This window comes from Odocoileus virginianus, chromosome 12 (assembly GCF_023699985.2).
Source record: "Odocoileus virginianus isolate 20LAN1187 ecotype Illinois chromosome 12, Ovbor_1.2, whole genome shotgun sequence".
NCBI lineage: Eukaryota > Metazoa > Chordata > Mammalia > Artiodactyla > Cervidae > Odocoileus > Odocoileus virginianus.
The window spans coordinates 16,097,877-16,112,307 of NC_069685.1; the positions used below are offsets into that span (position 1 = coordinate 16,097,877).

The 14,431-nt window shown below is 44.6% G+C and overlaps 1 protein-coding gene across 1 annotated transcript in view; it reads left to right on the top strand.

Annotated features, from left to right (window-relative positions):
* Nucleotides 1-14,431, top strand: part of TBC1D9 (TBC1 domain family member 9) — a 122,222-nt gene that overhangs the window by 39,760 nt on the left and 68,031 nt on the right. The window contains exon 2 of the mRNA XM_070474826.1: nt 14,193-14,303. Coding sequence (XP_070330927.1) covers nt 14,193-14,303 — 111 coding nt within the window. The remainder of the gene's footprint in view (nt 1-14,192; nt 14,304-14,431) is intronic.

The window sequence follows — 14,431 nt, forward strand, 5'->3', positions numbered from 1 at the left end:
GCTAAGCTAGAACCGAGATTCTTCTGGAGAGGACTTGTGGGTTGGATGTTGAGAGTTGGATGCTCTCAAAGTGATAAAGTCAAGACAAAACGTCCAGTGATGGAGCCAGGCTGCTACTGTACCTCTCCCCTGTAAATAGCCTGACTGTTTTAATTACAGATCTGCAGCTATTTTTATCTGTTCTGGAATATTTGGATGCACAGCTGGAAAGTGTATTATTAAGCTGCTGTTAATGCCTTGGCATTTTATTATATAACACTTGCCTGCTGTCGTACAGACGAGAACATTTACTCAAAGTCCGTCTTTGATGGAGCCAGATGGAGTTAGGGTTTTAGTTGGGCACTTTTGCTTGCAAGGACCAGAGACTCAGGTTACCTCGGGTACCTGTATTCCTTGCCAGGATACATATGACCTGGACCCGGGCCTGGAGACTCAACAGGAGGCCTGTGACAGTAAGAAGGGTCTCCCCGCCTCCCGCTCAGCTCCCTATCATGGATCCTGCTCATCTGCCCTCTGCATTTCTGCTCTTTTCTCTTGAGGATACCTGGCTTCCTCAGCCTCTGCTTTGTATCTCTTCTTTAGCTCGTGTTTTCTGCCTCTGTGCCACCTGGCTTGTTTGCTGCCTTCCCTTGTCATGGAATTCTTTCAGCTTCCATCGGTAACTGCTTGGCTTTGCTCATCATCTGCCTCAGCTCAGATTCCCTTAAGATGAGGGGGATGGACTGGCCAGGCTCATCTTATACTAAGTCACACTCAAGCCCTGTGTTTCTGGTCATCATCTCTGGTGAAAAGCAGCCTTATTTCGTATACTGTGACATTCCTCCTGTTCACCCCCACGCATGACGTGAATCCTAAGGAGGACCAGTTCTTAGGGTGACCAGTGCCCGAGACAGGAAGTAACAGGAGCTGATTGGTTATGGTCTCATCTTTTGTGAAGTCTTAAGGCAGGATTTTCATCATGAATTTTGTATTCCTTTATTAATTCTTTTACTATAGCTTTATTATAAAATATGCACATTGTTAATAATTATGAGTACAAAGTTTTACAAAGTATAGTTCCAACAGCATAATTATTACTTTGAAAAATACAGTTCTAATAGTCGAAAAAGAGTTCCTCATTCCTTCCCTGTGGAGTATCTCCTCATACTGATGTCATTCTCCAAAGAGAACCCTTATAAACTGTTTGATCCTTCCAGCCATTTCTTGTGTAGGTATAAACACATATTGCCTGATTGTTTGCCTTGCTTATGTGTAGCTAAAGGTAACACTGTAGGTACCTAAAATATAATGAATACTCAGTGATGAAAGTGGCGAAACTAATTTCATTCATTTAACTTTTATGGTTTTTAATTTAGAACTATAATCTTCTGATTTAAAATAAGCTAGTTGTGAACACCTAGTCACTACAACTGAGTTAAGCCCCATATGTATGAATGTGTATCAGTTTGTTGTGTTCTCTGCTTTATATACTAAAGGGAAAAAAATGAAGTTTAAAAAAATGTCTGAAAGGATAGACCCCTGTCCATTGGAGTGTGTTTTGAGAATGCCATTCATTTAAAAATTGACCCCTAGCTGGCATGTTGCATCCTAGCAACAAGATTACTAACCTGTGGTTGTGAAGGAACAGCTGTAATGTAAACACAGTAACCATCTGTTTACTTGATGGCTTGATCTCTCTTTGAGTAAAGAAAGCCCAAAATAGAAGGTTGGAAGTAATCGAGAAAACAACAAAAATTTTTTTTACATCATAAAAATATTGAATGTACATTTGAGGAACTTTTAGAAACTTTTAAACAACACAAAAGGAAGTAAAATTGTTTTATCCACCAACATGTTCATTTTTGTAATCTTTAAAAATGTTACAATTCATTGCATAGACAATATTGTACTTGTAACTTGACAGTTACATATAGAACATATTGGACAAAAATTAAAGCTTTTTGGTTATTTTTCACATAGCATACTAAATATGTTTTGCCATCTCATTAAATAATTACTTGAGGATATGACTTTAAATGTCTAAATATCATTGTAAAGGTGTTCTGTAATATATATAGACATTCTATATCACTGACTATGAATATAATTTTAAATCCATAACTATTTCTGTTGTTGTTTAATCACTAAGTCATGTCCAACTCTTTTGTGACCCCGTGGAATGTAGACTGCCAGGCCCCCCTGTCCATGGATCCTTCAGGCAAGAATACTGGAGCAGGTTGCCCTTTCCTTCTCCAAGGGTTCTTCTCATCCCAGGGATCAAACCCATGTCTCCTGCATTGGCAGGTGGATTCTTTACTGCACAGCCACCAGGGATGTGATATTACTTCACTGTGGAGAAGAGGTTAGCTGAATTAAGAGGAAGATGGGCAGTTGTTTGGGGACAGTAAGTGGCTTCTGCAAATTCAGCCCACCCGACAGAAGGGGTCCTAGGATCATCACACTCAGGTTTCCTTGAGGTGGTGGGTGTGGCTTGTCTCTTAGAAGCAGTGGGCTTCTCACCAGTGAACTGCTCCCACCAGCACCAAAAGGACCCCTGCATCCTTGCTTTTATGCCTGACCTTGAGGCATCAGTTTCAGGTATTTAGACCTACTTCTGTAGACAAGATGAGAATCCGTACACCTTCCCATCATATAAATATAATGAATATGCACCTATCTTCCTCTTCCTGGGTTGAGAGCTTATTTGAGGAATTGGATCACCCAGGTGCCTCGGGTGCTTCTGAATAAATGCAGTCTATTGTCCTCATTGGTCTAGATCAGAGTATTCCTGAATCCCTGATTAAAGTCTGAGAACAACAAGCTTGTCTGTGGAGATGACATCACCACTGCACTGCCAGGGTCAGGACCGCTCCCTGGTGTGTGGTCCATGCTGGTGCCCAGGGACCCACTCTTAGAAGGGCCCAGGGCTTGGTTTACTGTTCTACTTTGGCTGTCTAGGAATTCCTAAGAATTTTTGACAAAGAGTACCTGCATTTCATTTTGCACAGGGCCCCACAAACTGTGTTATTGGTCTCAACGATCATGTAAAGTACAGTATTAAAGAGATATTTTAATGGTTCCTTCTCAGACACCACCGCCGAAGAGAAGGAAAAATCAATTCCACCTGCACTCCCTTTTCTACAGGAGAAGAAGGTGCATGTGACTTTAAGAGACTGGCCTGCAGGGTGAAGTGGAGCAAGTCCTGTAAGACTTGGCCTTCCAGGGTGCTTGGGAGGCTTGAGCAGCTCAGAACTCTTTGGCTGCTTGACAGAGACTCTGCAGGCGAAATGCTCTTCCGATTTCGGATTTCTGCCCTGTTTGTTTAATTGTAAACCAGCCTGTGTTTTATCTTTTGTGGCAAATATGAACATATATTTTGAGCCTTGACTTTCCGGGCACGAAGACCCTGTGATCCAGAATTAGTTTGAAATGCTGCAGAAGGGGTGCCCCGCCTCTCTGAGCCTCACCATTCAATCCCCTCGAGCCTGCTCCCTTCTTGGTAAGAAAGGAGTCAAGGGTCTCTCCAGAGATCACCGAATCAGCTGGTTCAGATTCTTCACACTTGTACTTATTTTTTATTGTTTTTAAAAATTGAAGTAGAGTTGACATACAATATGTTAGTTTCAGGTTGGTTCTCCCCACTTTTAAACCCAGGCCCCTTAAGATAAATGTAGGACAGAAACCTCATGCCTTTCCTTATTCATGTATTGGGGCTTCCCAGGTGGTGCTAGTGGTAAAAAACCCGCCTGCCAATGCAGGAGATGTGAGACGCAGGTTCGATCCCTGATTCAGAAAGATCCCCTGGAGGAAGGACATGGCAACCGACTCCAGTATTCTTGCCCGGAGAATCACATGGACAGAGGAGCTTGGCCAGCTACAGTCTGTCTGGTCACACAGATTCGGACACAACTGAAGCAACTTAGCACATAGCACATTCTTGCTTTCAAGTGAGAAATGATTTTGTGCAATTTTATTTTAGTTTGCAGTGGCAGAGTGATACTTTTCTTCATTTCCCAAATAAAAAGTTGTAGAATTAAATGTACTCTTTATACGTGATTCTAGTAAACATAGTCCCTCCGGCCTCCCCTTCACCAATGCAGTGCTATTTAAAGTGCCTGTTTTGCAACCTTTTTGTTTCAGTTGCCTTGAGCTAAAGAATAGAAATTGAGATTAAGCATTTAGAAAGCTAGAGCCATTTGTCTGTTAAATTAAATAATGAAAAACTGGGAGGTTTTTGTTTTCTTTGTCTGTTTTCATATTCTGTAGCTATATTTTAGTATTTCGTGGGCTCTGTACTTCACAAAAGTCTCAGTCTGCAACATACTGGAAACTAGAAACAAACTGATTCTTACCAGGAATAAAAAATACTGTCCTAATTGACAGAATCAGCAATGTATTTCCTCTGTTAGCAGAATTCTCATTAATTCATTTTTCTACAAATGGTAACAAGGTCGCACACGCGTGTGTATGTGTATGTGTGTGTGTATGTGTGTGTGTGGATGTGTGTGCGTGTGTGTGTGGATGTATCTGTGTGTGTGTGTGTGTGTATGTAGATGTGTGTGTGTGGGGGGTGTGTGGATGCGCGCGCGCGCGTGTGTGTGTGTGGATGCGCGTGTGTGTGGATGTGTGCGTGGATGTGTGTGTGTGTGTATGTGTGTGGATGTGTGGGTGTGGTGTGTGTGGGGGTGTGGGTGTGTGTATGTAGGTGTGGTGTGTGTGTGTGGATATATCTCTGTGTGTGGATGTGTGGGTGTGGGTGTGTGGTGTGTGTGTGTGTGTGTGTGTGTGTGGATGTGTGGGTGTGGGGGGTGTGTGTGTGTGCGTGGATGTATCTGTGTGCATGTGTGTGTGTGTGCATGTGTGTGTGTGTGGATGTATCTGTTTGTGTGTGTGTGTGTGTGTGTGTGCGTGGATGTATCTGTGTGTATGTGTGTGTGTGTGTGTGTGGATGTATCTGTTTGTGTGTGTGTGTGTGTGTGTGGATGCGCGCGTGTGTGGATGTGTGTGTGGATGTATGGGTGTGGTGTGTGGGGGGGTGTGGGTGTGTGTATGTGGGTGTGGTGTGTGTGTGTGGATGTGTGTGTGTGGATGCGTGTGTGTGTATGTGTGCATGTGTGTATGTGTGTGGATGTGTGGGTGTGGGTGTGTGTGTGTGTGGTGTGTGTATATGTGTGTGTGTGTGTGTGTGTGGATGTATCTGTGTGTGTGTGTGTGTGGTGTGTGTATATGTGTGTGTGTGGATGTGCGTGTGTGTGGATGTGTGTGTGTGTGGGGATGTATGTGTGTTGTGGGTGTGTGGATGCGCGTGTGTGTGGATGTGTGTGTGGATGTATGGGTGTGGTGTGTGGGGGGGTGTGGGTGTGTGTATGTGGGTGTGGTGTGTGTGTGTGGATGTGTGTGCATGTGTGTGTGTGGATATATCTCTGTGTGTGTATGTGTGGGTGTGGGTGTGTGGTGTGTGGATGTATCTGTGCGTGTGTGTGTGCGTGTGTGTGTGGATGTATCTGTGTGTGTGTGTGGATGTATCTGTGGATGTGTGTGTGTGTGTGTGGATGTATCTGTGTGTGTGTGCGTGTGTGTGTGGATATATCTGTGTGTGTGTGGATGTATCTGTGTGTGTGGATGTATCTGTGTGTGTGTGCGTGTGTGTGTGGATATATCTGTGTGTGTGTGGATGTATCTGTGTGTGTGGATATGTGTGTGTGTGCGTGGATGTATCTCTGTGTGTGTGTGTGGATGTATGTGTGTGTGGATGTATCTGTGTGTGTGGATGTGTGTGTGTGTGTGAATGTATCTGTGTGTGTGTGGATGTATCTGTGTGTGTGTGTGGTATGTGTGTGTGTGTGGATGTATCTGTGTGTGTGGATGTGTGTGTGTGTGTATGTATCTGTGTGTGTGGATGTGTGTGTGTGGATGTATCTGTGTGTGCGGATGTGTGTGCATGTGTGTGTGATGTATCTGTGTATGTGCATGTGTGTGTATGTATCTGTGCGTGTGTGTGGATGTATCTGTTTGTGTGTGTGTGTGTGTGTGTGTGTGTGGATGTATCTGTGTGTATGTGTGTGTGTGTGTGTGTGGATGTATCTGTTTGTGTGTGTGTGTGTGTGTGGGTGTGTGTGTGTGTGGATGGGCTCCCTTCTCCCTGGTAACTTGTCCTGCTGCAGTGCTGTGCCGTGCTCAGTCGTGTCTGACTGTTTACGGCCGTATGGACTGTAGTTTGCCAGGCTCTTGTGTCTATGGAATTTTCCAGGAAGAACACTGGAGTGGGTTGCTGTTCTTCCTGTGGTGGCTCTTCCCAGCCCAGGGATTCCGCCTGCGGTTCCTGTGTCTCCTGCATGGGCAGGCAGATTCCTTACCTCCTGAGTCACCTGGGAAGCCCCTGACTTGCTTATTTCACCGCAGTTGTGACATACACCCGGCTGGACTTGTGTCCTGAAAGGCAGCAGTGTAGGTGAGAGGGGAGAATCATGGGTGGCCTATTTCTACCCGTGATCATGGTTTGAACCATGCTCAGAAACCGTTTTCTACCTAAATATGCTAGAAGAGTTGGGAAATAAGCAACATTTATGAAAATAAAACACTCTCAGACTGTTCTGAGCTGAAAGTAGAATCCCAGCTTTGGACCGGTCTCCGCCTTTGAGCCAGCAGGACTCAGGTCTGAGAAAGGCTGTTAGACTCTTTGAGGTTTTGACACTGAGGAACACGTTGTCTCCATCTCCAGCCACAGTCACCTCACCCCGCCAAACCTCCATGCCCCTTACCTCCTTCAGCGGAGATCAGCCACCACCTGGATTTCTGTCTCAGACCCGCTGTGACTGGCCTGCAGTAGCCCAGATGGGCCATCACACTGGGGGCATTACAAGCTCAGGTGCAGGTTTAGGTAGGGAACCAACTCTCACCCAGCAATTCCTGCCTTTCCCTTCGAGGCTGTCCACAGATGCCAGTTCCTTCATCTCTCTCCTGGTCTCCTGGCCTGGATGGTAGCGCAAACAGAGGGTTTACCAAGGTGTGTGGGGGATGCAGTAGTTGAAATTGACTAAATCTTTGCATTTTCTTTTTTTTTTTTTTTTGGCAACAACTGCTGATCTCTGGACTACTTGCCAGAAGTAGGGGAATGGAAAGACAATGCTTTCCCCAAATAGTAATAGCTCTAGTCTTGATCCAGCTTCATTCCAGATCATTTTCAATATTCGTTCAAAAGTGACAGATTACTTCCAGAGATTAGAGAAGTTAATTTCCCATGGCAAATTTCAGTTTCAGGTCTGAGTTTGGTCTGTATCACCCCCCACTCTCTGAGATGGGATTTTTTAGCCTTTTTCTCAAGTCTTGGTCCCCTTTTCTTGTCTGATTCACAGGCACGTTTAATTATTCATGACCAGTTTACTAGAACTTGTTATATTCGGGCCTGTGGGACAGAGATGAATAAACTCTGAAAATAATTCTTGGTTTCTTCCAGTGTCCATCAAGTTGAAAACTTTGTGGCCCATTTTGTAAATATTCAGCATGATGTGGAGGACATTATTCCAGGCTTTGGGAATGCCAGGATAAATAAGGCTGTGCCTGCCTCAAGGAACTCACAGCCCAGTGGGAAGAAACTACTTTTTTCCCCGGTAGGAAACAGTGTGACAGTTGCCTTAGTAATGTGAAGTGCAAAGTGGTTAGCAGGTCACAGACAAGGGAATAGTTAATTGCTAGGAGATTTGGGAGTGTTGAGAGGATGGGGAAAGTGTATGAAAAGAGTAGAACAAATGCTTTAGGTGACTTGACCTGGTTATTGAGGGAAATAGACATTTTCCAGAAAGAAGAAAAGACATTCCAGATCAAGTAAAACAACTTGGGCAAAGCCTCAAAGGCTTTAGAAACAAACAAGCAAACAAACGAGATTTATTCAAAGAAGTGTAAAAATTATGACGTGGCTGGTGTTGATATATGTATCTATCAGCAACTGCTTCTAGATATTATTGTTTAAGTGTGTGTGTGTGCAAGTCTTTCAGTTGTGACCAGGCTCCTTTCTCCATCAAATTCCCCAAGCAAGAATACTGGAGTGGGTAGCCATTTCCTTCTCCAGGGTATCTTCCCGACCCAGGGATGGAACTGGGGTCTCCTGCATTGCAGGCAGATTCCTTACCATCTGAGCCACCAGGGAAGCCCTGTTATTGCTTAAGTGCTTTCTGCCTATTATCACACAGTCCACTTAAGTGCTAAGACATACATGCTGGGTACCAATGACATAGAGGCAGCAGCAGGAGAAGGACAGATGGGAGCCTGTGACCTGTAGAAACCTTACATGGGAAGGAAAAAGAGGGCCTTGCAAATACTGATCCCAAGGTCTTGCATTTATATAGAACAAATACAGAGAAGCAAATCCAAATGTAACAGAGAAGTAAATCCGAGTATATTGCCTTTCTGGCTTTAAAAATATCTGGGTGTATTTGCTGACATGAACTGAAACCCAGTGTCTATATGAGTGGAAGCCTCTAAATAGTAAACTCTGAATTTCTGACCTAGAAATTTCAGCAAATATCAGCACAATAGAAATGGTTAAGTAACGGGAACTGGAATGACCAATAAACAGGGAAGAGATACCCAAACTCATTAATCATCAGAAAATGCAAATTTCAAGAACAAATACTGTTTCTCCCCCTTGAGATGGGTGAAAATTTTTTTTAAATTTCATAATACTAAGTGTTGGAGATATTAAGGATAAACATATTCTCTCCCTTCCCTGGTATAATGCCAATTTCCTGGTATGAGTGTAAATTGGCACAATCACTTTGGAAAGCAGTTTTGTAATAACTAATAGGGTTTCAACACACACGTGGCCTATGGCCCAACAATTTCATTTTAAAGAAAGTGCTTACATACTTAAGGATCATGTACAGAGAATGACTGCAGTGCCCATTATGGCAAAAAATAATAGAGAGAAACCCAAATTTTCTTTACTAGGAAAATGGGTAAGTTACAGTGTATTTAAACAGCAGACTATTACACAATATTCAAAATGAATGAATCAGATTTATAAGTATAACCTGGGTAATTTTTACAAACATATCATTGGGTAAAAAAAGATTGCAGAAAAATAACAACTTTATCATTAATGTAAAATTTTAAATGTACATCAGTGCTAAATTAGTGATAGATTCATGTGTATACATGGGGACCAATAAAAATATAAGGACGTGGATGGGAAGAGTAAAAATACTGGAGGGATTTGGGTGCCCCCTCCGGGGCGGGGGCAAAATACTGGAGGGTGGTGAATAGAGAGGAAAATAGGATTGAAGGGAACACAAAGAGGGGAGCTTTGCTGGAAGTGTGGTGTTTTCTTAAAAAGAAAAAACAAAACAAAATGGGAACTTCCCTGGTGGTCAGTTGGTTAGGACTTCACCTCCCAATGCAAGGGGTTTGATCCTGGTCAGGGAGCTGCGATCCCGCATGCCTCCAGGCAAAAACAAAGAAGCAAGGCAAAAAGCAAGCAATATTGTAAAAAATTCAATAAACACTTTAAGAAAGGTCGACATCAAAAAAATCTTCGGCAGGTAAGACCAGTTGTTAACGTCGGAGTGGTGGGATGTGTATTTTGTAATTTTCAGGGTTTTTCTGTTGTTTAGAAATATTTCATGAAACAGTGGTGCTCAGTACACGCTGGGCACTCTTTTTGAGTGGGTACTGTTATTATTATTGTTTTTGACTGTGCTGTGTGGCTTGCGGGATCTTGGTTTCCCGACCAGGGATTGAACCCAGGGCAACCCCAGTGAAAGCGCTGAGTCCTGCCCACTGGACCGCCAGGGAACTCCCTAGCAGGTGCTACTGTAGCTTCCTTGTCAGCGGATAGCCCATTCCCCAGACTGCCCCAGCAGGGTCTTTGTAGGGCTCTGTCTTTGACAGACCAGAAGGCTGACGGGATGAATAGAGGGAGGCCGAGACAGCTGTAGGATTCTGTCCACTTTGACATTAAATTATCCCAGATCATCAGTAGATGGATTGATTGTTGCCACGGGCACATCTGTGGGTATCTCACCCTCCCCTGACACATCCCTCCCTCTGAAGGGTGAGGGGCTGCCCAGGAGTGGAAATGCCTCTTGTCCGCATCGCAGACCCTTTAGTGCACACAGCGGTGGGAGGCCTAAAGGTACCAGTTTCGCAGAGTGTTTTCTGAATCTCCTTAAAAACAGCACTTTAGTGTTATAAGATGCCCCCGAGCTAATGTAATAGGTAGATGCAGAGAAGAGTTATTTTGAGGACCATAATTTGACTTAGTTATCTGAGGCGATCAAAGATTGTTTAACACCAGAAATAGCTGAGTAGAACAGCTGCTAAAACAGTGCTTTGTGTGGGAAATGCTGAAAGGTTCAGTATTTTGACAGCCATTTCAGAGGGATGAGTAATAAGACTTCTAAGAAAATCCTGCTTACTGCTTCTGGGGGGCAATGCTCTAGACTAGATTTCAGATTTCCCATTATCTAGTGTTCTGTGTGGACATACAGTGCAGAAGGAGTATTTTCTCTTTTCCAGAGTCTTGACTCCTTGTCACAGTACAATTTAGGCAGCATGGTAAGTATTTATGATTTAGGTCTTCTAAGAGTACATAACTTGTCCTTTCATCAGACATATGTTTAGGTCTTACCATGCTCCAAGCACTGTTTGGGGTCTAGGGGTCCAAAGCGATCCATCAGACCTTGTTGTCATGGAGCTCCCAGCCTGGAAAGAGGAGAAGTGGAACAAGGCAAAATGTGCAACTGATTTTAAATAAATGCAGTAGGTATTACAGGAGCAGAACTCAGGGAGATCAGGGTTAGAAAGAGGTGGCATGAGAGAATTAGGAATTTGTCATTTGAGGTGGTGGGAGGTGGGCCTTGATGGACAAGCACACCATCCCAAGTGGAGGGAAAATCCTGGTCAGTGTTACCAAGTGAATGGATATTTTAAATTTTTTTATTTATTTCTTTTTCTTTTTAATAATTTTATTTATTTTCGGTTATGCTAGGTCTTCCTTGCTTCATGGACCTTTCTCTAGTTGCGGCAAGCAGGGGCCAGTAGATACGGATGTGCCTGTTAAGTGGAAGTGTTAGTAAGTCGTGTCTGACTCTTGCGATGTCATGGACTGTAGCCCGTGAGGCTCTTCTGTCCATGGGATTCTGCAGGCAAAATTACTTGGGTGGGTTACCATACCCTCCTCCAGGGGATCTTGCTGACCCAGGGATCGAACCCAGGTCTCTTGCCTTGCAGGCAGGTTCTTAACCGTCTGAGCCACCAGGGAAAGATGATGTGGCTATTAGTGTTCATCTAAATCTTCATGGCTGATTCATGTCAATGTATGGCAAAAACCACTACAATATTGTAAAGTAATTAGCCTCCAACTAATAAAAACAAATGGAAAAAAAAATCTTCATGGAAATGGTGGTGCCAGTTGTGAATGCAACTGGTTGCATCACCACACACAGTTGGTGAGCTGGCATCTAATCAGAAGCCCTCACTCCACTGGCCTCCCCTTGAAGGCCACTCAGTTTTCTTTCCCTCTGAGTGATACCAGAGGGTTTCTAATTAGAATAGTGGATGGTATAGATGATTTGTGGTTAGGGACATTTGTGGTCAGGACATGCGGATGGGATCGGACCTTTTCAGAGGTCTTCTCTCCTTGGTGTCAGAGTACAGAAGACTAGTGAGACATTAAGGATGGGGAAACTGGGGCTTGGAGGGGCTGGGTCTGGGACGTGGCCCAGCCAGGACTGAAGAGCTCCAGAACCCGGACTCCCTCTGTGGGCTGCTCTGCCCGTCCTTGGAAGAATCTTTATCTACTATGATGCTCTCTTAGAGGCTCATTAAACCACAGAGGCTGGGCTTCCGCTGCTGGCTCAGTAAAGAATCCGCCTACAACTCAGGAGATGCAGGTTTGATCTCTGGGTCAAGAACATCCCGTGGTCAAGAAGGGAATGGCTCCTCACTCCAGTATTCTTGCCTGGAGAATCCCATAGACAGGAGCCTGGTGGGCTACAGTCCGTGGAGTCGCAAAGAGTCAGACATGCCTGAGCAACTCATATACAACAAACCACAGAGGCTCATCCTGGACTGGGAAGCCTGTGTGCCTTAGAAACAACGTATGTGTCGCTTCCAATATTTTGATTCTGGAAAAGGAAAAGTGTTACCAACGCTTGCCTGTTATGAGTGATGGACTTGTATTTCTGATTCACATGTGTTTCTAGTTAACATAGAGAGCAATCCAGTTTAGCTGGCGCTCCTTGCTTTTCCTATTAATACACTCTCCCATCTGCAGATAATTGAAGAGTAATTAGAGGTCTGCAGTAAATTCTAGTCACCGTAGAGAACAAAAATGCACACGTGTGGTATTCTATGGAAAATGACTCCTCGGAAAACTCTGCAGACACTAAAGACTTGATTTTTGATGTATTTCATACAAGTCAGAGCAAACACATGAATTCATTTATCCTTTAGTGAAAGTGTGGGCTTTCCTGTGGCTCAGATGGTAAGGAGTCTGCCTGCACTGTGGGAAACCCAAGTTTGATCCCTGGGTTGGGAAGATTCCCCTGGAGAAGAAAATGGCAACCCACTCCAATATTCTTGCCTGGAAAATCCCATGGACAGAGGAGCCTGGCGGGCTACAGTCCACAGGGCCGCAAAGCGTCGGACAGGACTGAGCGACTTCACTTTCACTTTCTTAGTGAAAGCATGTTGTTTCTGGTGTATGCAGGTCAGCTAGTGGTCATTGTGGTTCGCCGTGAACCTAGGTGGACTCCTGGCTGTGGACAAAGACCAAAAGGACAACTGTGGGTGGGGCTTCCCCATTCTTGCTTAATACCTTGAGTTTGGGAAGGCAAGGGCTATTTTGGCCACTTTACTAATGAGGACCTGAAAGCCACCAGAAACTTAATGGCTTGTCCATGTGCCCCAGACCAGGAGGGAGCTTTTCTGAACACTAGGTCACTTGACCCCAGGCTGGCAGAGCAGAAGAAAGCGATGTCAGTAGCATCATGCATATTGCGGTATTATTCAGTAGGGATAGAAACAAGCCTTAAGATGTTACTGGAAGACAACACGTCAGGAGATACTGGCAGTGACAGTTTCATAAGAACCTGTGGTTCAGATTCAGTAGAATTTCATGAGGAGTCTGGGGTGGGGGGGCAGGCACTGGGCTTGGTGCTTCCTGTATCCTAGTTATTTTCAACTGTGGCAGGTCATGGAAGGCTGAGGCCTTTTACTTTCCCCTCCCTGCTCGACTACCATCAGTTCCATTTCCAAGTCGTTTTTAATCACCATGTGACAAATAGCAAAGGACTCTGCCATGGAGACGGGGGAAATCCTTGTTTCACAGCCCTGTTCACTCCTAAACGCAGCCCTAATATACTGCCTGGCCCTCTCCCCGACTGGATTATAAATGTCTTAGGGACTCTTGTCTTACTCAGCTTCATGCCCACAGGGTCTGCTTTGCATATGAAAGTGTGAAAATGTTAGTTGCTCAGTTGTGTCCGACTCTTTGCGACCGCATGGACTGTAGCCCACTAGGCTCCTTTGGCTATGGACTTCTCCAGGCAAGAATACTGGAGTAGGTTGCCAGGGATCAAACCCGGGTCTCCTACACTGCAGGCAGATTGTTTACTCTCTGAGCAATCAGGGAAGCCCTGCCTTGCATATAGTAGTCATTTATAGTTTGCTGAGCTGACCTGTACCTTTTCAATATGAAAGAAAGGTGAGAATATTATCATTATGAAAATAACACATGGGGCTGCCTAGCACGTGGACTCAGATGTACATGACTGATTCACATGACTGGTTCCTGTGGTTGTTAGGTTACTTAAATTAAGGGTTTGTTTCCAGGATGAAGGGGAGAAAATACTACATACAGTTTGTAATGATGGTAAAGCAGAGACCCCAGAATATCAGTGCTTCATACCTTACTTTTTAGTTTGAAACAGGTGTCTATTATCAATACCACGGTGGGCCAGGGACTGAGGTAGGAGCTTTGCTGGTTTGGCTTTGGAAACCAGCGCCGTGGTTCAGCATATGCAGCATCTCATGCAGATGGGTGGAACAAGTATCATAGAGCCAGCAGCATCACGGCCGAGAGGAAAGTTTTGTCCAGACAGGAGGTGGTGGGAGAGGGTTTGCTGACAGGTCTGCTAGAAGGGGCGCATCCACACTGCTGCCTCTGGGAGTTTGGAGGAGACCCTTAAACTTTTCTCCCCGCTGTCTGTCCTCAGGCCTCCTGGTGGGCACCCTTGATGTCGTGTTGGACTCCAGTGCCCGGGTCGCTCCTTACCGCATCCTGTACCAGACTCCAGATTCTTTGGTCTATTGGACCATCGCCTGTGGTAAGTGCAATATTTGGAAATACGCAAAGTGTTATGATCGACAACTTTCTTTCAGAAGGGAAGGAGCATTTCATTGTGAGATGCAATCCATTGGTCGTTTAAGACAAGTTACTAGAGCCATTTCAGCA